Source organism: Penicillium cosmopolitanum, assembly GCF_028827165.1.
Source record: "Penicillium cosmopolitanum strain IBT 29677 chromosome Unknown utg000009l:1.0-9042332.0:1.0-9050551.0, whole genome shotgun sequence".
Taxonomy (NCBI): Eukaryota; Fungi; Ascomycota; class Eurotiomycetes; order Eurotiales; family Aspergillaceae; genus Penicillium; species Penicillium cosmopolitanum.
In genome coordinates, this window is record NW_026622679.1 from 783,097 (window position 1) to 806,551 (window position 23,455).

Sequence of the window (23,455 nt, forward strand, 5' to 3'; positions counted from 1 at the left end):
CTTAGGTTGAAATTCGCCAAAATGCCTGCCACCGATCAAGATCTCCAGAAATCCTCCCTCGTTCCCCAAGGGTCTGTGTCCCAGCTGGAGTCTCTGGCAACAGATGCATCCGATGAGCAAGTTACGTTGCACAGATCTCGCATTTTGCGGAAATTGGACATGCGCATTGTACCTCTGGTCAGTTGAGTAACATCCCCACGGTCCTCTCTTGTTGCCATCTAACTCATCACATTATCTGCCAGATGTTTATTACCTATGGACTACAATTCCTCGACAAAGCCTTGCTCGGATACGCCGCTGTCTTCACCTTTCGAAATGATACTGTGAGTCCCTCGCTCTTCTTCTAGAATCGCCACGCTAACATTTAGTAGCATCTCAAAGGACAGGAATACAGCTGGGTAGGCTCAATCTTCTATTTCGGGTATATGGTGTTTGAGTATCCGCTAGCTGGCCTCCTTAACTCTTTCTCCACTCCCGTATATCTCGGGTTCTTCATATTCGCCTGGGGGGGTATGCGTGGTCATGACCAACTTCTGTGTCAGCTTTACCGGTCTTATGATAAATCGTTTTGTCTTGGGGGCCCTGGAATCTGTCGTTGCCCCATGTTTTGTCGTCATCACAGGTATGTTCCTCTCAGCAGTGTACATCCATCCCGTACTCACACCTCCCTAGCGCATTGGTATACTCCAAAGGAGCAACCTATCAGGCAGGTACTTTGGTTTCTCGGTACTCCAGTCTTCGGGATATTTGGAGGCTTGCTAGGTTATGCCCTTGGGAATACCCATACCGAAATAGCTTCGTGGCGCTTGCTGTACATTGCTTTTGGCTCTGTAACCGCACTTTGGGGTATTTTCTTCGCATACGCCTTTCCAGCATCCCCGGAAATGGCATCATTCTTGTCCGAGCAGGATCGGTTGATGTCAAGTTTAAGTGTAAGACCTGCACACTCAACACATATGCTTGACTAACACATCACACCATAGACTCATTCGATCGGCCACTCCGTTCAATCAAACTGGAAGTGGTCTCAGGTCAAGGAAGCTTTTTCGGACTTCAAGACATACGTCTTTTTTATCATCGGGATTTTCAATACCATTCCAGCTGGATCACTGTCAAATGTGTGTATTTCATGTGTCCTTGAAACCTTGTCATACATTGACGATATTGGCGGCACAGTTCAGCAGTCTTCTCATCAAGGGGTTTGGGTTTACAGCTGTTCAGACTCAACTGATAGGCATTCCGTCACACGTAGTTCAAATTATATCAATTTTAATCGCGTCAGTTGGACCGTTACGGGACACTTGTGACCACATGATTAACTGACAATGTTTCATGCAGTGGTATCGTTTCAACCAAAGTCACAAACGCGCGCCTTGTATCCATGTCATTTTGTGTCATTCCGTCTATAATAGGAACTGCCTTGGTCTACTCTTTGCCAAGTGTCCATAAATGGGGGAGAGTTGCCTCGGTTTGGGTCATTTACACCAACTCCGCCAGTCTCGCAGTTTCATTTTCTGTTATCGGTGGAAATGTTGCTGGGTACACTAAGAAAACCACCGTCACCTTTCTTCTCTTCTTAGGGTGAGCATTTCCGTGAACTCCAAGATCGCACTTTTTCTTTTCTACTAACAGTGATAGATACTGTGTGGGCAACATTATCGCACCGCAGTGCTTTCGTGATGAGGAAGAGAAAGAAGGATACCCCACCGCCATTATCGCCATGATTGTGTCTTTCGGTGTTCTATTTATCGCTCCTCTGATCCTCCGGTCAGAGTTCCGATTTTAACTCTCTTTGAAAGGCTCATACTGATGGTTGACAGATTTCTATATTCGAAAGAGAACAAACGCCGAGACGCACAGGATGTTCATTTTGTGCCTTCGTCGGGCAGTGGAGACGATATGGACTTGACGGACATGGAAAATCCCAGTTTTAGATACGCTCTATGAGGGAATATCATAATTAGTAGTTGAATTCCCAATTAGCATAGTAGTATAAATTTTTGCTGATGCTCAGATATATCCTACCTAACAGTTCTAGTCTTGGTGGCCCCGGGTGATTGGTTTAGCGATCCCCACTGGCGGCGTTGAAAGGCGAGAGCGAGTTAACTAAATACTAAGGAAAATATAAGTCATACCAGATCCCCACTTTAAATAGTCCAGGTGAGATGCTTCCGTAAAAAAGATCCCCGCACCCCGTACCCAGACCGGACTTTCTCTCTTATACGTTCAGGTTGTTGCCTCGCGCTCAAAATCCAGATTATCAGAAATGACATGTCTGGCCTGTGTGAGACGTCGAAAAGAATGTGACGATAAACGGCCCCGCTGCTCAACATGCAAAGCGTCTCATCTACGATGTGCTTACGATGCTCCCCCCCGTGTTCTACAGTTCCAACATGTAAACCCCGGAAGCTGCGGAGAATACAGGGAGCTGGACAATTTCCAGCATCCCATCCCAGCTACCAAATCAACTCGGCAGAGCCTTGCACCGTCCCCGGGGTATGTCATGTCACACAGCCAACCCTTGCATGTCCATGCTATAAACTAACCAGCACGGAAGGTCTGGGAATGTCTCCAATATACCTCACTGGGACCAAACAGAGACCCCATCTGCGTTACTTTCCCTGGACGACAGCTTATTTGCGGATTTTCTTTCCTCCTGGGATGATGAGCTACCAGAATTACCAGTCCTGGATGATCAAATTTGGAATTTCCCTCTTGAATTTCCGCAAACCTGCGCATCGGTGTCCTCTCCAAACCCAGATAGATCATCAGACGGTATTGAAAAGAGAACTCCGTCCTCAGCACCCGAGCAAGGTTCATTCACAGACAATGGTCCAGGACGACCCAATAAACGACCCCGAACGGAGGGAATTCCGACACATCTCCTAGCACAACATTATTCTAGAGCCCTTGCTGGAAGATTTTCGTTTAAGCGGCCTGACTGGACATTTTACACATATTTCTATCATCGCTTTGCCAGAAGTCATCCCATCGCACTGTCCGCGATGTTGGCATGGACATCAGCCAACCTTTTCTTCGTTGGACAGGCGACCTCACTGAACGATGCAATTTCACATTATGATCATAGCATCTCTCTGATATCAAGAGAATACGGCATCTCTCTTCCAGATTGCAAATCTTGGCGCGATATAGTGAGTCATTCATCCCACCTTTCCTCACAAGCCGATGATGATCGGGATGCTCTCTTTGTTGCATGTTTCTTTCTCGCCCTCTTGGATCTAGCCTTGGCTCGCTCGGGGTCCCTTTTGATGACTATTCGGTTCATTGCCTCAGTTTTACAAAATCCGGAATTCAAGGACAGGATGACGGGAGTCCAAGCGAGAGTATTGTCCTGGGTAAGTGCTTACAGCTCTGCGTTGCCTGCCCTTTTGGTTTTCAGTCTTTATTCTTAGACCTGCTGACTGTGATAGTTCTGTATTCTTGATGGAAAAGCGTCGGCATTTCAGGCAGGCGAGGGCGCAATCCTGCAGGCTATAGGCAGTGAAGAGGAAATCGTCGAATTAGTCCGCGTATCGTCGACAACTCTACAAGATGCTTACAGCATCACCTATCCTGAAGAGGAGCGAAAATCGGACGAAAGGCAGCACCCCCTTCTCGAACTTATGCTTCGACTCTCTTTCCTACTGCATATAATCACCAGAGTCAAGGGTAAACCCCACGTTGGCTATATGGTCAAAGATATTCGCAGCAAGTTGGATTCATATTGTCAAGCTATTGATCAAGATATTGCTTCAAGTAGACAAGAGGGACGAAATCGGTACACATATCTCGTTCTACGTGCCCTCTATCACAGCGTTGAAATCTCCTACTCCAGGTGTCTTGTTCCAAGCGATCGAAGGCACGCAGCGGACCAGCATGCTCGCGATATCATACAAATAACACAACAACTCAGAGCACTACGACCAGTGGGCTCAAAGGTGACACCGCCACCTACCAAATTCTGGCCATTGCCGCTCGTTATGGCCGCGATCGAAGTTGGAGATCCAGTCTATCGCGAATGGGCCGTGAGAATGCTGGCAGACTACGAAACAGTCGGGGGCGATCATTATACATGGTCGAGGAAATTTGTGGAAGTTATGTGTGAGAGAGAAGATCAGATCGCTCAACGCCTGGATTGGTCTTCGATATTGGCCGAAATCAAAGAAGGTCTCGTCATTTAGAATCGCCGTGAATAAAGTCCATTAACCCTTATGAAAAAGAATAAATAGATTTCATATTAGGTACAGATCAGATAATTTCCGACCAGGCCTCCAAGTTCAAGTAAGCGGGCATAGTTCAATCCAGTCCTCTAAAGACCTCATCAAAGCGAAGCTCATTCCATCGTACATGTGGCTTCAATCCAGCAAATTTCCAAACACCATCGACCTTGCGATAATAGTGCTCATTAGTCGCATGCCCGTGTCCGCGCAGTTTGACCTCTTTAAGGGTTTCATCGGTATACACCTGATGAGCGGCGCGCAGCTGATGATGGCCAATCACCTCAGTGTCGGAGATCTTCTCCCACCATGTCTGGCCTAGAAGGTGCTGTGTCTTGATTGTTGGGTCCCCGAGGAAGCCTGGATGCGTGACCATCCCCATAAACTCCTCGGCAGACATGTCATCCCATCTTCTTAGACCGACCTCGGTATAGTCCACCGTCAGGGTTGGGGCAATGATGCCACGCAAGCGTTCCCAGTCCTGCTGGTAACTGCGGTTAGAAGATACGCATTCATGGATAAAGGGAAATAGATTCATTCAATTATACCTTGGCATCATAGCTATCTGCCCAGTCGAACACGAGCTTGGATAGGATCAGGTAGTCTAAGGATGGTCAGTATACTGACCGGCTTCGGCTGGGAAATTGATATTACCTTGGAAGCTAATGTCGAGATTAGGCTCGTGGTTTTTGATGGCTGGCGACATAGTGAAATTTGTCAAGAGTCTGATCACAAAGTGTACGATGATGAAGTTGAGATTGGTGTGAAGGTATACCTCCGCGATGGAGTCTACATCGCGATGTGTAACCTGGAATCCAGCTCCGAAATTGCTACACCAAATGCGGCATGAACGAGATCTAGTCCCTCTAAGAAGGATCCGACTCTGTATGCCAATGCTTGGCAGAATGCAACCGGGCTCACAATGTGACCTGCACACGCGATGCAGATCGTACAGCCCCCCGGATGCGGCAAGGAACCTGTTAGTTGAGCCGAACGGCACTCGAAAGCAGCCTTGTTCACCTCTAGTGGCTTCACAGTAGTGTAGCCTTTTCCACTGAGTGAGTCTCAATGCGGACTGACTCCCCAATGAGTACTCGTAGTGGAGGGAGTCAAATGCGACATGGGCCGGGGCCGGATTACTAGTATCTGATTTCAGATGTATGAATCCGACAATTCCCATTGTCCGAGTATATACAAGTTCAAGGCTATCCAGTAGATCGTGGTCTTTGCAACTCTTCGAAATCTATACCTATTCCCCTAAAAGTCACGTCCCCTGTGCCATCCATCTCTGAATTGATCATGGTCGTCACCAATCCCAACGCCGCTCAGCTGGAACTCGCCGGCAAGGTCGCCCTTGTCACCGGTGGGAGTCGAGGCATTGGATCTGGCATTGCACTTGAGCTGGCGAAAAAGGGCGCCTCCGTGGCTATTAATTATGCCGGCAACACGGCTGCGGCAGACAAGATGGTCAACGAGATCAAGGCCCTGGGCGTGCACGCCGCAGCCTTCCAAGCCAACCTGACGAAAGTCGACGCCATCGAGAACCTCTTCCGCGAAGTCGTCTCTCACTTTGGCCAATTGGACATTGTCGTGTCCAACTCGGGAACGGAGAAGTTCGTATCCCTAGCCGACACCACTATTGACGACTTCAACGCCGTCTTCGACCTCAACACCCGCGCCCAATTCTTCGTCGCCAAGTACGCCTATGACTACATCCAGCCCGGCGGGCGCGTGGTCCTGATGTCCTCCATCGCCGCCGGCGTGGGAGTCCCGGCCACTCCCTTTACGCCGGTAGTAAGAGCGCCATTGAGGGCTTCACGCGGTGCTTCGCCGCGGATTTCGGTAAGAAGCGATGCACCGTCAATGCGATTGCGCCTGCTGGCGTGAAGAGCGACATGTGGCTGAGCAACGCGTGGCGGTATGCCCCGGGCTGCACCAAGGATTCTTCGATTGAGGAGATTGAGGCGGCACTGGCTGGTGGTAGCCCCTTGAAGCGATGCGGTGTTCCGGCGGATATCGGGCGCATTGTGGCATTCTTGTCTCAGTCCTGCCGGAGAATGGATCAACGGTATGTGGAATGCAGGGAGAGAAGTTGGGGTATCCAGTTACTAACGAGGAACAGGTCAAATTTTGCCTTGCAATGGTGGTGCGAATATTTAGAAACACCTCCAGGGCTTGTGATGGCGGGTGTTGGTGAAAACCGAAGAGAAAGAGAGACTGAAGGCGATCAAGGGGGGGGGGGTAAATGTATAGAACAGACTCAAGGTCGAGATTGAACGCAAATGGTCATCAATCAGTATAATAAATGGATCTTGAGAATTCTTTTGTGTATTTCCAACTGGTCTGTCCATGCTGTGGCTGAACAGAAGATCTTTCTACTGCAGAATCCATGGAAATAATTCGAGGGAAATGATTCATTATCGTATTTCTTGTACTTTGCGAATTATTCTAACTGTACATCATGGCAAGGAATCGTGTTTCGTCGCTGTCATCAGGCATTAGAGTGAGATTCCCAGACAGTCTCGATCAGAATAGCAGGAGGCGCTTCAGGAGATTCGTCGGGCTCTTTTCGATTTCCACGATGATCACCACGCTGATCACCAACGTCACCAAGATGATCTGGTTTGTTTTTTTGTTGATTAGCAGTGGCCAGGCAGGAGACAACTCACGTATATGCAAATGGCTTTCTCTACTCACCAGGAATAACAAAATGCCGACCGAATTCAATTCCCACCCACCCGCATGCACCTTGCCGCGGGCAATAGCACTCTGTTGTCGCCAGAACCGATAGGCTCCGATCAGAGCGACGACGACGGCAACGCAGTGACAGGTCACCGAAAGCGGGATCCCGACCTGGTAGAATCGCAGTCGGTCCTGGTCCTGGTTGGATCGCTGGAGACGAAATAGCTGGGCAATCAGAACCCCTTGCATGGCGATGACCACCGAGGTGCGGATGTAGGCGAGGAATGTTCGTTCCAGAGCTAGAAAAGCCGTTAGCGGGTCCGCTTGCATCGATCGAAGCTCGTTTCGAAGCTCTGCGGGGTTGTGCTGGACTCACCAAAGTGATCGCGATTGCTTTTTTGCGGCACGGTGAGGGTAACATGATGTGTCCAGAATCGACACAGCCGACTCCACGGGTCCTTACCCCGATGGGCACGAGTAGACTGGACACTGGCGCGCGAGCGGGTGCGGCGCGTGGTGATTCGGATCTCCTCACCCGACGAGACTGAGGGGGAGGATTCGTTCAGGTCGGCATCCTCGTGGGTTTGGATTTGATGCAGCTCCAGCGCCTCACGGTCATCTGCTTCTGCTTCTGCATCTGCGTCGGCGTAGGTGTGTGTGCGCGGAGAAGGCGGTCGGCTATCGTGCAAAACAGCACTGGAGGGTCGGTCCAGGTCCGGTGGATATGCCTCATGGGGAAGTGGAACTTGGAACGAGTTGGTCATGGTGGAGAGAAGTGTACCAGTACCAGGACATCACGCATGGCTGAGATGAGGTTGGAGTTGAAGTTGGAGTTGAAGTTGCGGGGGTGGCCAGCAGGTTTTCGGTTGAGTCGGGCTCTTCCCCGGATATCGGCTGCAGCCGTCATCTCCACTTGGGGATTGGAGAGATGAGGGTGTAGTTGTGCTGGAAGTTGTCGATGGACATGTTTGTATATGGCTGAGTGAGAGTGAGGAGGATGAGAAGGTCAACTGCATTCATCACTCCACTGCCACCACTCGAGGGAAAGTCTAGGGCAACTCCACTGCATGCGGATGGCATCATTGTTGCTCTGAATGTTGCCAGCAACTGCCAATGAAATGCATAAATCAAAGTGAGGGTAATTCGAGTGTCATTGGTCAATACCGCCAGGGGATCCATTGTGATCCACTGTGGAGTCGAATGGTGTGGTGAACTTGGTGCCTCGTGTGACAGAGTCGAGTAGAGTAGAGTCAGAGTAAATAGTAAATAGTAAATAGTAGAGAGCAGATAGAGTAAATAACTGAGCAACCCTTAGGCTTAGGGTTTTAGGGTTCCAAAAGAAAAGAAAAGTAGTGTATCAATTATTAGTTTATAGTATATGCCGTCTGTCTAGCAGGTGTCTAGTCTAGTCTATCTACAGAGTCAAACAGAAGCTCTTTGGGACTCGTACTACTTCGTATCTCTCTAGCAAGTGGACTTTGCAATCCACTAATCCCACCGGTCCAGGCAGAACTCGTATATCTCATCCCTTCTATTTTCGCAGGTGCTGCCTTCCAAAACACCCATCCAAAGGCCACAACAACCTTAAGACCAGCCGCAAGCCACAGCGCCGATTCCATGCCACCGCTACTCCGACTGAGCCATCCTCCTGCAATGGCACCCACCAGGAGGAACACCACTCCACCAATCCGCCGGTTCCGTTTCACATTGCCCGTCGGCTTCTCTGTAATCTTGGGGTCCGACGCAATATCAAAGTAAACACTGGTCAGAACCACGGTCGGAATCTCGTTGTAACCCAGAGATCGACTGCAGGTCATGGCACCCGCCGACTGGAAAGCCAGTAAACCGATCGGGATCAATTCCAGGAACAATGGCCCTCCGTCCAGACTCATATCGGCCGAGCTGTGAGGGATCAGGTCGGCTTCGATAAGTGCGACCGCAATAATAATAATAAGAGCCTGGACGAGGAAGGAGACCACGAGAGTGCCGCGACGGAGGGCACCAACACTGCGCATGATAATGGAGAAGATCATGGCACCGGCGAAGAAGGTGACAATGGAGATAAGCGACTTCAACCAGCCCCAGGGCTTGCTGGTAGGCTGATTGGAGGCACCCAGACCGAGGAAGATGGTGTTTCCTATCGAGCAAAAATAAAAGGACCGACGATCAGCATGCGGCGCAGAAGTTAAACTTTCGGGAAGAAGAGAGGAATCCTACCGGTCTGCATGCCCAAGAAACACGACCATGCATTGTAGGCACTGCTATCACAGAGGCCGGTCAAAAAGCATAGCAGCAGACAGACCAAGTCTGCATTGGCCGGGTCCACGGTCTCCTTCCATCGGCGCATGAGCGATGACTGACGGGGAGACTTGGGCTCGGGCGAGGGGCTCGCCTCGAGATCGGGCATAACCGGGGGCTGTGAATCTTTCTCCATTGGGTGATGGGGGGTCGGTGAGGAGGAGGGAGGAGGAAGGGGGAGAAGCAGCACAAGGCCGACCGGGGGGTTTTGAGAGAGGGGAAGATAAGAAATGGAGGGAAAGAAAAGGGAGAAAAGGTAGAATGTTTAAGTTGAGGAAAAGTCGGGGAATGGCCGAAAAGCCCGCGGGTTTCTTTTTGACTTTTAACCGTGGGAGTTGCTCTGATCGGCGGTGGAGAAGGGCGTCGTAGGGCTGAAACTGAACTGCGGTACTCCTCTCATCCATTGGTGAGTTCGATAGAGGTCTGCATAATCGAGTCCACTCTGTTGTGCTTCCATCATTGAATCACACATGGGCAACAGCTGAAGTTGGCACAATGGAAGTTGAGACATAACCTTTCGTAGACCGCGCTGGCCGCCATGACCTTGGCTGCAGATAATTGTCTTGGTCACGAAAATGAAGCGGAGGGGGTGATGAAGAAGTACCACATCCGAGGATAGTCAGTATAGTCAGTAGTCAGTAGTCAGTCGTACAGTCAGTGAGTAGTGACTCGTAAAGTAGAAGAGTGACAGTTGTAGTTGTAGTTGTAGTTGTAGTTGTAGTTGTAGTTGTAGTTGTGGTGGTGGTGAGGGTGATGGATGCCTCGTCACCTGACAGATCAGGCATCACATGACACCTGATTGACACCTGATTGACACCCGATTTCTCAGGCCACGAGTTTATTTCTCCATCTCCATCTTGATCTTCCATCAACTTTTATCTTTTCCATTGCGATGCACCACCATGCGTCCTCATCGTAGGTGTGCCCAACGCCTTTGGGTAAGACCTACTGCATTTGCAAACCTCCCAATCCACCCCATTCGTCACCAGAGCTCCCCCTTCTCCACCTCCACCTCCGATGACCGTTCACCGAGACCTTCGCGACCGCGCTCTAAGAAACCCGAACCCGAACCCGCGCAACGGTTCGAGGCCCGCCAGGTCCAGCTGACGGTCGATTCCTTAGGAGAGCCTGGCAGTGTCACCGTCATCTCCTCCAATCGCCCCAAATCGCTTCTTCGGTCACGCAAACCTCGCCGGGTGCATTCTCGCGAGCAAAATGCCACCACAGTCGACTCAATACTGGATGATTTGGACCAGGAGACCGCGGTTCTGGATGAGGAGGATATCCGCAAGACCATTGAGAATCTTGGCCGGTTCTCCGGCCAAGCTGCCAAGCTGCCATCGCACGACTGGGAAACCCTCCGGTCAGACATCGCTACTTCCTTCACCTACAACCAACTGTCAGACTATATCGCCGCTCGCAAACAATCTGCCTTAGAAGAGGTTAAAGGAGAAAATCCATGGAGGCCCGGAACCTCCTCGTTCTGGCACGCCAGTCCAACCGCGCATAGCAACACCGAACGACTGGCCGCGGCTCAGGGACTAACGGGGAAGCTACTTCTAGCAGAACATATCCTTCGAGACTGCTGGCATTTCTCGGTGGTCAGCGAGGTTGGCCAGCTGGATCTTCGCCTCCCTCCGCTCTCAATTACCGTGCTACTCAATTCCACGCATTTCTCCTTCGATGAAGTTGCCGAACTCCACTCTTCCAGTATCGATGTGACTAGTTCTCTCGGTTTGGTCAGAGTTACTGGCGAACAGGAAGCTTGCGAATCGATCCGCGATGTCATCCAAGACGCCGTGGCCCGTATTCGTGAGCAAAAAACCGGCATCAGTGTTCAAGCACCCGTCAACCCGGCTCAGTTATTCACGCGTTCATTCATCGATTGGGTTTCTCAAACCTATAGCGTGGCTATCGAGCAAGATTCTTCGTCTATTCCCACCAAAATTCTCTGCCTCTCAGAAAGTATTCAGGATGCAGAGAATGCTCGCCGAACCCTCAACTATCCACTATCTGAGGCGAGCCAGACCTCCGTTCCCTTCTCCACATATATGCCCGCCTCGCAGCCGGCAAATCTCTACAGTCAAATTCTACAGCACCCTTCCTGGTTGGACCGGTCCAAAGCCTGGTTCCGATGGGCTATTTCGTCCACCCAGACGACATCAACCGAGGCAGAGCGAGCGCCTTTCTTCGACGGTCACCAGACACGGCTATCCAATGAGCTACTGAAGTTACTTCGAAAGGACTCGGTTGTGGCAAAGGGAGAAGCCTCGAATGGGGCTACTATACACGAATCCGTGACAGCGACCGTTGGTAGATGTCTTTTCTCTTCGAAGCAAATGCCCGAAGATGCAGAAGCCACTCTAAGTGCCTCGGATCTGGGGAGATCTTCCATGACTCGCGTTTTTACAACCGAAGTACCCAACTTGACGTCTTTCTTGGAGTCTCTTCCAGAACCCAAGTCGAAATCAGGGACTGGGAGACTTCGTCTCAAACCATCCTCAGAATATGTCGGAGTCGCCCCCGAACTTGAGGTGGAATATCTTCTCTATGGATCAGAAGGTGAAGATTCTGGCCACAGCGTCGAGATCACAGGCTTGAAATCTATCCTTGAAACAAGCAGTGTGGACTACCTTCTCCCCGAGAACACGGTCGACCTCCGTTTCACCCGCACTGCCCATCGAGATATCACAAAAGAGATTCTAAGCGAGTCTCCCCATTACAGGCAGCTGGTTCGGGACATCGAACAAGCCTTAGTCCGTGATATCGCTTCCGCTTCCGCTTCTACTTCTTCCGATTCCCTGCTCTCTGCCACTCTACCCCCCTTCTGCAAGGTCTCGCTTCCCCGTGGGCTTCTCTTATCCCCCGATGAAGAGGTTCTTGGTGATTCTATCTGGAACGTTTTGCTCGAAAACAACCTCGAGGTGGAATACATGTATCCTCCTCTTCAGGACGTCCGCGGCTCCATCCTTCAATACTATGACCTCGAAGGCCGGAAATTGAGTTACCGTTTCTATGAAAGTGGTCCTTTCTACTCTAGACTCGCGACAGAGGTCGCTTTGGCGGTCGACATTCCGCAGGTTGACGCCAACCTACACGCTGACGTCGAAGAGTTTCATCGTTCTGTGGAGCACAAATATCACGAATTCTACAATGCGGCCTGCGACATGGCATTCAAGGTGAAATCTGCCAATCGTGAAGTCAAGGTCGAGGCCGAGGTCGAGGATTCATAGATGACCTTCGTCCTTTCTTCCTCTGTCCCTTCCCCTGTATTAATATTTTTTTTCCATCTTTTTTGGGCACATACATAGACTGGAAGCATCTGCATGGAGAACTGTATACTAGACACAATCATGTATCAACGACATTTGTCGTACACAAAATACTAGTAAATTTCTATCCATTCCTCCCAATGTTAGAAGACTCTTTTCTAGTCAAACTTGCCAAACGTACATATTCATTCACTCATCTCTATGCTATACAATAACAATAAAAGCACATCGCCAAGCCAGTATAACATCCGATACCACTCAATCACAGCCAATAAGCTAGAGCAGCCATATTGACAGGATGAAAGGGGCCGGTTAGTCAACCCAGCAGCAATAGCCTTGGAATCGATTCATTTGCCAGACGATCCACTCCCATCTATGAACAAACACCATCCAGTCTGGCTTGAATGGTCTTTTCGTCAAACCGCCCATCATCGCCCTCGTAATTGCGGAGCACCTCAAGAGTCATCAGTCGACGAGGCGCCTTCCGACCAGTCATCAATTCGAATTGCGCAATGCCTTGTTCGATGACGTTCTCCAGTCCATCGGAAAGAACCCACGGGCGTCCGGTATCGGCCCGAATGCGACGCATTTGGAGGAGGAGAGGGGTATCTAGTGGTTTATACGCCAACTGGAGGCGGTTGGGTTAGTACAATAATTGTTCAGAATCGGGACCCCAGGCAATGACTTACTTCTAGAACAACACCCCCGGTCGGACTTCCCAGCCATTGAAGAGGCATCTCGAAGTTCGCCGGGGCTCTCATCTCGATCTGGATCAGCTGGCACACAAGATGCAATGAGGCTGGGTGGATTGGCATCGTCTGGCCAGTCATCCAGGGTGGAACGTAAGACTCGCACCACATCAGCAGAATCAACCTGGGACGAAGCCCATGAGTTGAAGTGTCTTGCCACCTCGTCAGCTCGAGACTCCGTTCGGTTATAGATGAAGATCTTCCGGCAGCCAAGTCGGAGCATAGCATAGATGGCTGAGCGGGCCATGCCACCCGCACCGATAACCAAGCCTGTGGTTTTGGCACTAATTGCGTTACGCGGGGAGAGGTGCCGGGTGATACAAGTCATGATTCCCACCCAATCAGTATTCTCTCCATACCATCCGAGCACCGGGCCAGCCTGGTTCCGTCGGCTGGCTTGCTCTCGAAGCGGGTAGATGGTGCCGTCCGAGGAACCTCGTAAGGGCATGATCGTGTTGATAGCACCGATGGCCTCGGCGTGTTGACTCTTCGCAGCAAGTTTGTGGTAGGTGTCAACTCGCCAAGGCTGAACAACACTAGAACCTCCAAATTGGGGATCCTTACGAAGGCGATCCAGTATAGCAAGGGACGGGGAGTCGGGGATGCTATATTGATGGCTCATTCCACAATGTTGGATGGCTGCATTATGCATAGCAGGCGATAAACTATATGCCACATTTGCGCCCAGAATGCAAAATTGCAACGGGTCTAGTACGTAGCTCTGGAAAAGCGCGCGAACGGCGTCTCGCGATGTAATCTGCGCATCCCGCTCGTTCTCCTCCGGTCGGGTGATGGCTGGATGGGTCACGCTGGTCAGAATCGAATTAAAGACTTGTGATGTTCGTCCAAGGCGACCGATATTATAAGCAATGAGGGGAGGATGTTCGCCTGGCATTGACCGAATGCGATTAGTGAATTCTAGGACTGTCGCGTTGTCCTCGCGTGAGGTTGCTACACGCAGGAATCGGACTAGCTGGCAGTTCATCTTTTCTGCTTTTTGGTAGGAGTGTACGCACTCCTCATCCTCCCACTTGATATTTGAAGATGGCTCAAACACCCGCTGGCCAATGATCTTCGTTTTTCCTCGGGCCCGGATCACTTCAGTGAGTCGGGTCGGGTTCTGTTCGAGGTCGATGACCAGGTATTCGACACCTAGTCGCAGTCCATGTTCCAGTATGTCAAAGTACTGCGAGTCTGGCACATCTGCCGCGCCGATCTCTGTGCGAGATGTGTCTACCGAAAGGATCACAGGAGCCTGCGCATTACGTCGTAAGATCGAGACCTGTTTGCTGATCACATTCGGCATATCGGAGCCCCAGCGGTCGACGCAGAGTTCAATGGCATCACCTCCCGATTCCAGCTCTGGGAGATTGACATTATCGGCGATGAGGTCGGATGAGCGGATAAAAATGGCATGCGTATACGACCGAAGTTCCGGGGGTGTCTCTAGCAAGACAAATGGCGAATCATAACTCGAATGATTTACATCGACACCCGTGACAAAGCGAACAAAACGGGTGAAGTCTTCTTTGACTTCCTGCAGCTTAAACGAATAAGCAGCAGATCGTGGGTCTGGAGTACCATCATCAGATCCGACACGCGTCCGGTCCTCCACATTATAGAACTCGAAATTGGAGCAAGTGCGGTGAAGTGGATCACCCTCGCGCAGAAGCCGAACCGACTGGTCTTCTAACCCGAGGAGTTGTTGTATGCGGTCGATATCGCGGACGAGATGCACGACAGGGTTTGTCTGAGAATAGAGGCGAAGATAGTCCTGAACCGGGCGCGTAAGACTCCCGAGTCCGCACTCAATGACACAGCCGGTCCTATGATTGTCCAGCATCAATTTGAGCACCTCGATATCTCTGCGCTGAAACTCCTGGCTGCCATATTGTTTGAGGTATTCATGTCGGGTGACGCCTGTCGCCTCGCGGAAGTAGTGATCTTCGGTGATGAACCGACGTTTCAGGGCTGTGGCGGCGACGAATCCAAGTGAGCGCTTACCACAGCCACGAATGCCTACGAGCACCAGCGAGGCATGGGGGTCGAATGCGCGAGGGGTGATCGGGGTGATCGGAATGGTGGAGGTAGTCGAGGTAGCTGTGGGAGGGCGGATCGTGGGGGATGCGGATGTGGAGGAATTGGGTTCCGCGTCACGGACGCGAGACTTCAAGTCTAGCATGAGAGCGGCTTCGAGATTGCCTGTGGATATTTGGAGGTTGAGGTGAGGTAGAAGTGGGGAGTGGGAGGCAGGTTCAGCTAGTTTGATTATACGCGTGCCATGATCGGGGTAGCACCATGCACAGCAGCTGTCGCATTCAAGGGAGGATAAGGGGAGAATGAGAGGCCACACAGCAGCAGTGGCAGTAGAGCAGCAGATCTTGAAGTTGAGAAAGAGATATGAAGAGATATGTGGAGAGGAAAGTTCCCCAGCCGATGCAAGCGGAAGGGAGAAAAGGTGGGGAGGTGCGGGGGGGAAAGGAATTATCTGGGGGGATTAGAGTAGGGTATACTTGGATATGGACATCAGAGTAATTTACAAAGCCAATGGCATAAGTACAGGTATACTTCAAGTTGAGTATTCACTGAGTATATCTCTACTACTACTAGTGTTTATGGTAGTATTCTTATTCACAAATGTCAGCAAGTTTGTGCAACATCCGTCTCTATATTCATCCACACATCCTATCCCCGGGTTGTCCGACTCAACCCCTCTGTTCTAGGTCTCCTTAAACTCGTAGCGACCCTCTCGGTCTTGTACCTCCACCTCAATGCGTCCCTCCTCAATCTCCTTGCCATCCACCTCAATCGAGGCCCGCATCACATCACCCGCCTGGACCTGACCCACTCCCTTGGGGGTGCCAGTCAGGACAATATCACCCTTTTCCAGGGTCATCACGCGCGAGATCTGCGCCAGCTGCTGGTGGATCTGGTACAGCATGAGGCTAGTCGAATCGGCCTGGCGTTCGGTGTTTCCGACGCTGAGGCGCAAGAAGGCGTCGTGCGGGTTCGGAATGCGCGATTTGGCAATCTCTTGCGAAATAGGCAGGAAGGTGTCGAAGCCCTTAGCGATGGACCAGGGGAGACCCTTCTTCTTGGCTTCGTCTTGAACATTGCGGGCGGTCATGTCAATGGCGAGAACATAGCCTATGCGATGCGCGAATAATGGTTAGCAGACCACCCACCCGATCGAGTCGACCCCAACAAGCGCGAGAGAAAGAAAAGGAAAAAAGACAGGGTACTCACTCTGGATAGCATCCAAGGCACCTTGCTTGTCCTCCGGGTCTAAATCCCGGAGGGTCTTGCCGATGACCAAACCCAATTCGACTTCATAGTGCAGGCTGACACCCTTGGGGCGGAGAACGGGGCCAGCGCCGGGGATGAGGATGGAGGAGGAGGGCTTGAGGAAGAAGAAAGGCTGTTTGGGCGTGGTGTTGTTCAACTCGGTGATGTGTTCGCTAGCTCAGGAAGGTCAAGGTCAGCAAAGGCAGAGGCAGAGGCAGAGGGCAGAAGGAGAAGGGAGTGACGCACGCGTAGTTACGGCCGATGCACATGACCTTGCGGCAATTGGCGCGGATGGAGGCCATGGTGAGCGATTAATGGGATGGGAAGTAGGTATAGAAGGAGATATGAGTCGAGTAGTGGCACAGTGGGAGGGGGGATGTTATAGACGGGCAATCCGAAGCGGAATGGGGGATATGGGGGGGGGAAGGAACTTGAAGCTCGGATGTCCTCCGGCGATGCGGAGAAGCCGCTTGTATCTTTAACCACTGGCAGTTAGATAGTAAGAGTAATAGTAATAATAGTATGATATATTTGATCGGAATCGTAGTATTTTAATGCTTAGTCCTGGTATGTACTTGTAGGTAATATCCTCATAATATCCCCCTAGTATCCCCCTAGTATCCTCTTTGTATTCCGATTTCGCAGACTCGGCCGCACGAGCCGATCATCTCGGCCCGACCGGCAGAGACACAGCAGCAGCAGTACACTAGCAGCAGGAGTAGGAGTAGGAGTAGGAATAGGAATAGAGTATTGAAATATATCCCTGATCCCAACTGGAGTTCCACTAACTGTTTCAGGTTATTATTTTCCGTTACATCAAATATATTCTGCTAGTACTAGTAGTGTAGTAGTAACTACTACTATACTGCCAGGCGGTCAGAGACATATATATCATGGCGGCAATCACTGCCAGTGCATGTTCCCAGTAGATAACTAACTAGTACCACCACTACTACTCACTTCAACATTGGTGCAGCCATGACTCGGAACTGCCATCTGGGTAGGGATGTCCTTTTTCTGACACTCTGGTCTGATATAGTAGGTATTACCTACTACTACTAGTACTATGTTCAGCCCTGCAATGCACCGGGGACACTGGGACCTTCTCCGAATGACTCCAACTTCTCCAAGGGAAACCCTCATTGGAACTGGAAGGCGGGGATACCCCTCGAGTGGAGACTTGCTATCTGAGTCCACGGGTCCCTCCATTCTTGAATCACCCTCGGCTTCTCTATTGTGTCACACTAGCCCTGGACTCCAGACTATGGAAATTACCATCACTTTGGTATAAAGACCCCGACCCCGACCCCCACACGCTGCCCTGGATTCCGCCGATCCACTGCCAGTGGCACTTTGACACTTTCTCTCACCATGCCCCTCAACTCCAAAGCCGTCTACGCCAAGGCGAACCCCGATTATGTGCCCTTTGCCAGTCGCCGGAGCACCGTCCACAGCTCTAATGGCATTGTCGCCTGCACCCAGCCCTTGGCTGCTGCGGCCGGTCATCGAATTCTGACCCAGGGTGGTAATGCCGCGGTATGTCTTTCAAGTTTCACGCCCAGACAAGATGGGACCAATAGCATTAATCTTTATCTCTCTCCAGGATGCCGCCGTCGCCGTTGGTAAGCCTGGTCCACCATCCTAGACTGGAGCAAAAAAATGAATCCTCAAACTGATCACTACAGCCGCCGCCATCAACATGTCTGAGCCCTGCTCCACCGGAATCGGGGGCGACATGTTCTGCCTTTTCTACAACTCCAAGACCAAGAAAGTTCACGCCTTGAACGGTTCTGGTCGTTACCCCGGCGCTGGCAGTCTGGAAAAAGTACGCAAGGAGTTGAAGCTGGCTCCCGGTGAGTCGGGCAGCATCCCTATGCTGAGCGCGCTGGCTACCACAACCCCCGGTGCCGCTGCTGGTTGGGTAGACACCGTCGAAAAGTTTGGCAGTGGCAAGCTATCCCTAGAACAAATCCTGCAACCGGCTATTGAGATGGGCGAGCAAGGATTCCCCGTCTCCGAACTTTCCTCTCATGGCGTGAGTAACCCCTTGCTTTCCCCTCCCCTGCAAGCTTGTTAACCCTCACCAAGTGGCACGACTCCGAAAATGATATTCGGAATGCGTCTCCTAATTTTCGCGAGATGCTGAAGGATGACGCATCGGCCAAGGACGGCGTGCGTCCCCCGCTCCCAGGCGATATCATGAAGAACCCCACTTTGGCGAAGACCTTCCGCACTCTCGCAGCCGAGGGAAAGAAGGGCTTCTATCAGGGCCGCATTGCCGAACAGATCGTCAAGGTGGTAAATGATCTTGGTGGTTTCATGACTCTAGAGGATTTGGCCTATCACGCCGAGGTTGGCACCCAAGAAGTCGATCCCATTTCGCTTGAGTTCACTGGACAGGATATCGTGTCCAAGCAGACCCCCGGAACTGATGGTACCCCCAACAAGGGCGTCCGTGTTTGGGAACACCCGCCCAATGGGCAAGGTATCGTGGCACTCATGGCCCTCGGTATCATGGAAGAGCTCGAGCGAACAGGCAAGATCCCCAAGTTCCGCGAGGATCAACACAATTCTCCCGAGTATCTGCATGCTGTCATTGAGAGTCTGCGGATTGCTTTCGCTGATGCCGCTTGGTGGGTGACCGACCCCGACGTGGAGAAGGTTCCCTCGCAAGGCCTGCTGGCACGCGAGTATCTGGCTGAGCGCGCGAAACTGTTCTCCCCGAGCGTACATCCGATCTTTTGGATCACGGCAGCCCTGCTCACAACCACTGCGATACCGTGTATTTTAATGTGACAGACCGCGAAGGAAATGGTATCTCCTTCATCAACAGCAACTATGCCGGCTTCGGCACTGCCATCATCCCCGCTGGCTGTGGTTTCACCCTGCAGAACCGTGGAGCCAACTTTTCCCTCGAGCCGGGCCACCCGAATGCTCTAGCACCGCACAAGCGACCATACCACACCATCATCCCAGCCCTGATCACCAATGTGGCCGATGATTCCTTGCACTCCGTATATGGTGTAATGGGCGGATTCATGCAGCCTCAGGGCCACGTCCAAGTCCTTCTCAATATGCTCGCCTTTGGTTACCACCCGCAGGCAGCCCTGGACTCCCCCCCGCATTTGCCTCGCCGCACCAACGGAGGAAGACAAGGACCGCACCGTCTATGTGGAGGAGGGAATCAGCGACACAACCGTGGAGGGCCTGCGCAATCTCGGCCACAAGGTCGAGGTACTTGCCGGCTGGAAGCGCTCCATGTTTGGCCGTGGTCAAGTCATTCGTCTGCACTATGACGAAGGGAAGCCGGTCTACAGTGCCGGCAGTGACCAGCGCGGGGATGGAATGGCATTCCCTCTATTGTAAGCGGAAGTTATACACATTATCCGATGTAAATAGCCATTGGCGGATATCCATTTACGACTGATGACCGCATAGTATAACTACTAGTATTGCTCCAATAACCAGATCATTGCATTGCTTGACACTGTTCCTAGAGCTTGAAGGCAAAAGCAAAAGCTGGAGATCAACGGGGATAACCCGGAAGAAGCCCTAGTCCTCGCAATTCATGCGTAATAGCAGCTACCAGCAGCTACCGTGGGCATCCCTTGGTCCAATTGCGAGCCCTCTCAGTGATACGATGCTTGCCAATGTCCAAGGCACAGGCACAACTCCCCGGAAGACCAAAGCCGAGCACATAGAGAACAATTGAACACAATTCCAGATCCAGTTCTCGCGATTTGCGGGCCCCAATTGCGGCTTCTGGATATATTCAAAGTGCGGAGGGCGTCTTGATTCCGATGGTGACGATCTTTCTGGTCATTCTCCCCGGATGTCCACTCCACACCACGATACACGCGAGGTTTAATGGAAACAAGCACACGATCCCGTGGAATAAACCCCCGGGACCAATCGGAGAAGAAATCGCTGGAATCTTATCGTGGAAGATCTGAATAGAGTATGTCTTGAATGCCATTGCCGCTTACGAGAGATAGTTCGTCCATATAAGGTCCATCCCCAGATCCAGAAAACGAGGATCATTCTGTTTACAAAGAGTGAAGATGGTGATCCCTCTTGCGATCAGAAATCATCAATCCCTACAGACTCCTATATTCTACCAATCGAATAATAACTCTACCAAAAAACAAACATGCCCCATACACCCGACAGCCCCGAGTCCTCCGAAACAGCACCCACAGATAGGCAACTCGAAAAGGATATCGAGAAACAAAGCGATGCCGATGGAGATATCGCCGATGGGAGCGTCCGCTCGCCAGGTGGAACTCCGCAAGAGAAGAAGAAGAAGAAGAAGAAGAAGAAGAAACAAGGCCCGACCGGAGCCAATGGCGTCAACACCGAGCCACCTTCAGACCATTCCGAGCTGAAGGAATGGGAATGCTACGATAAACTGGGATACTCTTTCCCTTGGTGGAAGAAATGGTATATTATATCCGTCATCTTCGCCGTGCAGACATCCATGAACTGGAACGCAAGTTTCTACGCCAGTAGTATCAGTCTCTATGCGAAACACTTCGGTATCTCCAAGCAGGCAGCTCGAGTCGGACAGATGGACTTCCTCATCGCTTATGCCTTTGGCTGCGAATTCTGGGCACCTTTCAGCGAGGAGTTTGGAAGGTGGCCCATTATGCAGTTGAGTCTGCTCCTCGTCAATATCTGGCAGATACCATGTGCGCTGGCTCCGAACTTCGGCACGATCGTCATCTGTCGTTTGCTCGGCGGCCTTTCATCGGCTGGTGGGTCTGTGACTCTTGGTATGGTGGCTGATATGTGGGAGGCAGAGCACCAGCAATATGCCGTTGCCTTTATTGTTCTATCATCCGTGGCTGGGTCTGTGATTGCGCCGATTGTAGGCGGATTTGTGGCAACTTTCCTTGACTGGCATTGGAATTTTTGGCTACAGTTGATTCTTGGCGGTTTTGTACAACTCCTGCACTGGACCATACCCGAGACTCGGTGTAGCCTTCTGGTTACCCGCGAAGCGAGGCGACGAAGGGCGGCTGGGGATATGGTTTGGAGTGGAGATGAGTTGAAAGGCAACAGGCTGACATTCCGCTGGATCTTGATGATCTGGCTTCGGCCTTTTATCATGTTCTGCCGCGAGCCAATTGTCCTGTGTCTTGCATTACTGAGTGGATTTAGTGATTCTTTGATCTTCACTTTCCTTCAGTCTTATACTCCGGTATATAAGCAATGGGGGTTCAATACTATTGAGATTGGACTTGCATTTATCCCGTGAGTATAGATGCAGATGCCACCGCTATGATAACTTCTACATCATTCGCTTACTAACCGTTCTTAGTATTCTGGTCGGATATTTAATTGCTTATTTCTCTTTCATACCCTGGATCGCCAAACATAACAGGGCTCGGGAGCGTGATCCGGATGGGTTACAACCGGAAGCTCGACTCTATTGGCTCTTATTCGGTAATCATTCCCTTTTAACATGAAAAAGCAATTGGAAGTGTGCTCTAACCGTGACAGTGGCACCTTTACTATCGATTGGGCTGTTTGGCTTCGCCTGGACAAGTCTCGGACCACCACATGTTCACTGGATTGCACCGATGATATTTTCCTCCTTAATTGCAATTGCCAATGTGAGTTATCTGAGATGATTCAACTTCATAATTCAGAACTCCCGAGGATATAACCTAACCTTTTGGATCTAGTTCGCAATCTACATGGCAACGATAGATTACATGATCGCCTCATATGGACCATACTCCGCCTCGGCCACAGGGGGGTAATGGCTTCGCGCGAGATTTCCTCGCCGGCGTAGCAGCAATGTACTCTGTTCCGAGTAAGTGATACCTATAGCAATAACCCAAGCAAAGAAAACGAAGGATTATTCACACCCCCCAGTGTACAGCAACATGGGCAAAACCAATACGCTCGAGTGGCCATCGACATTTTTGGGATTCATGGCTATCATCTTCACGATTCCGATCTACATCTTCTACTGGAAAGGACCGACAATCCGGGAGAAATCCCCATTCGCTCAAGTACTTGCAGCAGACAGGAAGAAGGCCGGACGCAAGGTCTCTCAGTGTGGATCGGGTGACCCGGATCCTGTACAGCGTTACTTGTCCGGTTCACCTATGGGCCGAGATCAACGAACCGATTGAGAATCGCTTAGAGTATAGCTGAAGAGGGTTGCTCATACTTTGTCATTTGGATTGGCGCTTTGAATTACAAGGATTTTGTGCGTTCGTTTTGTTCAGCAATAAATTGTCTGTGGATTCAAACAAGTTCGCCGAAGCCTGTGAATTTTTCGACATCTTCTAGAAAGAAGGTCGGGGTTCGATTATGATGAATAGTTATCTAATCTGATGAACTAATATATAATTATCTTTGCTTCTATGGTTCTTTCAGGGCACCGAGGTGAGACCGTGACTTTTGGGGCTCCAGGGGAAAAGCTTCAACTGCCCAGGTGGGGACATGTACGATATTCAATGTACGGGTTACCTGGATAACCTTGGAACCAAGTTACTAGCCAGCATGACATGATTTGGGGTCCTGAGGTCTCTTGATGATGTCGATATTCATCACGTTGGGCCCTGTAAATGTTTGATCTTACACCAAAACGAAGTTGCGTCATTTTCATATTGATCGGAACACAACTCCAGCCAATCCCAGAGAATGTTTGCTGAACGCCCAATTATAGAGCCAACCGCTATTGCATGCAATGTCGGAAAGATACATAGTATGTTCTTCTAGACCCTACTCAGTGATATGCTAGTCTCGATATGGTGTTTCATGTATTGAAAGCTATGCCACGGACCCGAATGGACGATACTGAAGGTGTCATAAGCCACTGTAATCAATTATTGTTATAGCTTCAAAACTAGTCCTAATCCAGAATCAGTCATGATATCATGACTGATGTATAGTAGAGAAGTACTAGTAGTAATCGTTATTAGTATGACGACAGTAC

General features: G+C 50.8%; 11 protein-coding genes across 11 annotated transcripts; 5 read left to right on the plus strand and 6 right to left on the minus strand.

The window, feature by feature from the left end:
* Nucleotides 1-21: 21 nt before the first annotated feature.
* On the plus strand, nucleotides 22-4,181 carry N7509_008355 (uncharacterized protein; the record flags this gene model as incomplete). The annotated part of the gene is made up of 12 exons (XM_056632992.1): nucleotides 22-177; nucleotides 243-323; nucleotides 372-510; nucleotides 736-932; nucleotides 984-1,118; nucleotides 1,177-1,277; nucleotides 1,339-1,581; nucleotides 1,639-1,767; nucleotides 1,821-1,927; nucleotides 2,340-2,496; nucleotides 2,558-3,356; nucleotides 3,432-4,181. The coding sequence occupies 12 exons, from the start codon at nucleotides 22-24 to the stop codon at nucleotides 4,179-4,181; spliced, it is 2,994 nt and encodes a 997-aa protein (XP_056483612.1).
* A 115-nt stretch (nucleotides 4,182-4,296) lies between these two features.
* On the minus strand, nucleotides 4,297-4,923 carry arp1 (scytalone dehydratase arp1; the record flags this gene model as incomplete). The annotated part of the gene is made up of 3 exons (XM_056632993.1): nucleotides 4,297-4,698; nucleotides 4,766-4,821; nucleotides 4,845-4,923. 3 exons carry the CDS (start codon nucleotides 4,921-4,923, stop codon nucleotides 4,297-4,299), a joined length of 537 nt encoding a protein of 178 aa, XP_056483613.1.
* A 593-nt stretch (nucleotides 4,924-5,516) lies between these two features.
* On the plus strand, nucleotides 5,517-6,493 carry N7509_008357 (Hydroxynaphthalene reductase arp2; the record flags this gene model as incomplete). Its single annotated transcript, XM_056632994.1, has 3 exons — nucleotides 5,517-6,011; nucleotides 6,065-6,285; nucleotides 6,340-6,493. The coding sequence occupies 3 exons, from the start codon at nucleotides 5,517-5,519 to the stop codon at nucleotides 6,491-6,493; spliced, it is 870 nt and encodes a 289-aa protein (XP_056483614.1).
* A 250-nt stretch (nucleotides 6,494-6,743) lies between these two features.
* N7509_008358 (DUF202 domain-containing protein) lies at nucleotides 6,744-7,663 on the minus strand (the record flags this gene model as incomplete). Its single annotated transcript, XM_056632995.1, has 3 exons — nucleotides 6,744-6,836; nucleotides 6,915-7,198; nucleotides 7,276-7,663. The coding sequence occupies 3 exons, from the start codon at nucleotides 7,661-7,663 to the stop codon at nucleotides 6,744-6,746; spliced, it is 765 nt and encodes a 254-aa protein (XP_056483615.1).
* A 636-nt stretch (nucleotides 7,664-8,299) lies between these two features.
* On the minus strand, nucleotides 8,300-9,333 carry N7509_008359 (YoaK family protein; the record flags this gene model as incomplete). Its single annotated transcript, XM_056632996.1, has 2 exons — nucleotides 8,300-9,036; nucleotides 9,117-9,333. 2 exons carry the CDS (start codon nucleotides 9,331-9,333, stop codon nucleotides 8,300-8,302), a joined length of 954 nt encoding a protein of 317 aa, XP_056483616.1.
* Nucleotides 9,334-10,099: 766 nt separating this feature from the next.
* On the plus strand, nucleotides 10,100-12,430 carry N7509_008360 (putative respiratory complex assembly protein Rmp1; the record flags this gene model as incomplete). The annotated part of the gene is made up of 1 exon (XM_056632997.1): nucleotides 10,100-12,430. One exon carries the CDS (start codon nucleotides 10,100-10,102, stop codon nucleotides 12,428-12,430), a length of 2,331 nt encoding a protein of 776 aa, XP_056483617.1.
* A 412-nt stretch (nucleotides 12,431-12,842) lies between these two features.
* On the minus strand, nucleotides 12,843-13,058 carry N7509_008361 (uncharacterized protein; the record flags this gene model as incomplete). Its single annotated transcript, XM_056632998.1, has 1 exon — nucleotides 12,843-13,058. The coding sequence occupies one exon, from the start codon at nucleotides 13,056-13,058 to the stop codon at nucleotides 12,843-12,845; it is 216 nt and encodes a 71-aa protein (XP_056483618.1).
* A 20-nt stretch (nucleotides 13,059-13,078) lies between these two features.
* N7509_008362 (uncharacterized protein) lies at nucleotides 13,079-15,400 on the minus strand (the record flags this gene model as incomplete). Its single annotated transcript, XM_056632999.1, has 1 exon — nucleotides 13,079-15,400. The coding sequence occupies one exon, from the start codon at nucleotides 15,398-15,400 to the stop codon at nucleotides 13,079-13,081; it is 2,322 nt and encodes a 773-aa protein (XP_056483619.1).
* Nucleotides 15,401-15,937: 537 nt separating this feature from the next.
* On the minus strand, nucleotides 15,938-16,805 carry N7509_008363 (fumarylacetoacetate hydrolase family protein; the record flags this gene model as incomplete). Its single annotated transcript, XM_056633000.1, has 3 exons — nucleotides 15,938-16,365; nucleotides 16,465-16,676; nucleotides 16,750-16,805. 3 exons carry the CDS (start codon nucleotides 16,803-16,805, stop codon nucleotides 15,938-15,940), a joined length of 696 nt encoding a protein of 231 aa, XP_056483620.1.
* A 1,069-nt stretch (nucleotides 16,806-17,874) lies between these two features.
* Nucleotides 17,875-20,079, plus strand: N7509_008364 (gamma-glutamyltransferase family protein; the record flags this gene model as incomplete). Its single annotated transcript, XM_056633001.1, has 7 exons — nucleotides 17,875-18,039; nucleotides 18,107-18,125; nucleotides 18,189-18,538; nucleotides 18,592-19,283; nucleotides 19,337-19,559; nucleotides 19,609-19,865; nucleotides 20,010-20,079. 7 exons carry the CDS (start codon nucleotides 17,875-17,877, stop codon nucleotides 20,077-20,079), a joined length of 1,776 nt encoding a protein of 591 aa, XP_056483621.1.
* A 574-nt stretch (nucleotides 20,080-20,653) lies between these two features.
* On the plus strand, nucleotides 20,654-22,646 carry N7509_008365 (putative MFS multidrug transporter; the record flags this gene model as incomplete). The annotated part of the gene is made up of 5 exons (XM_056633002.1): nucleotides 20,654-21,756; nucleotides 21,824-21,948; nucleotides 22,006-22,118; nucleotides 22,261-22,321; nucleotides 22,384-22,646. The coding sequence occupies 5 exons, from the start codon at nucleotides 20,654-20,656 to the stop codon at nucleotides 22,644-22,646; spliced, it is 1,665 nt and encodes a 554-aa protein (XP_056483622.1).
* Between the last annotated feature and the right edge of the window lie 809 nt (nucleotides 22,647-23,455).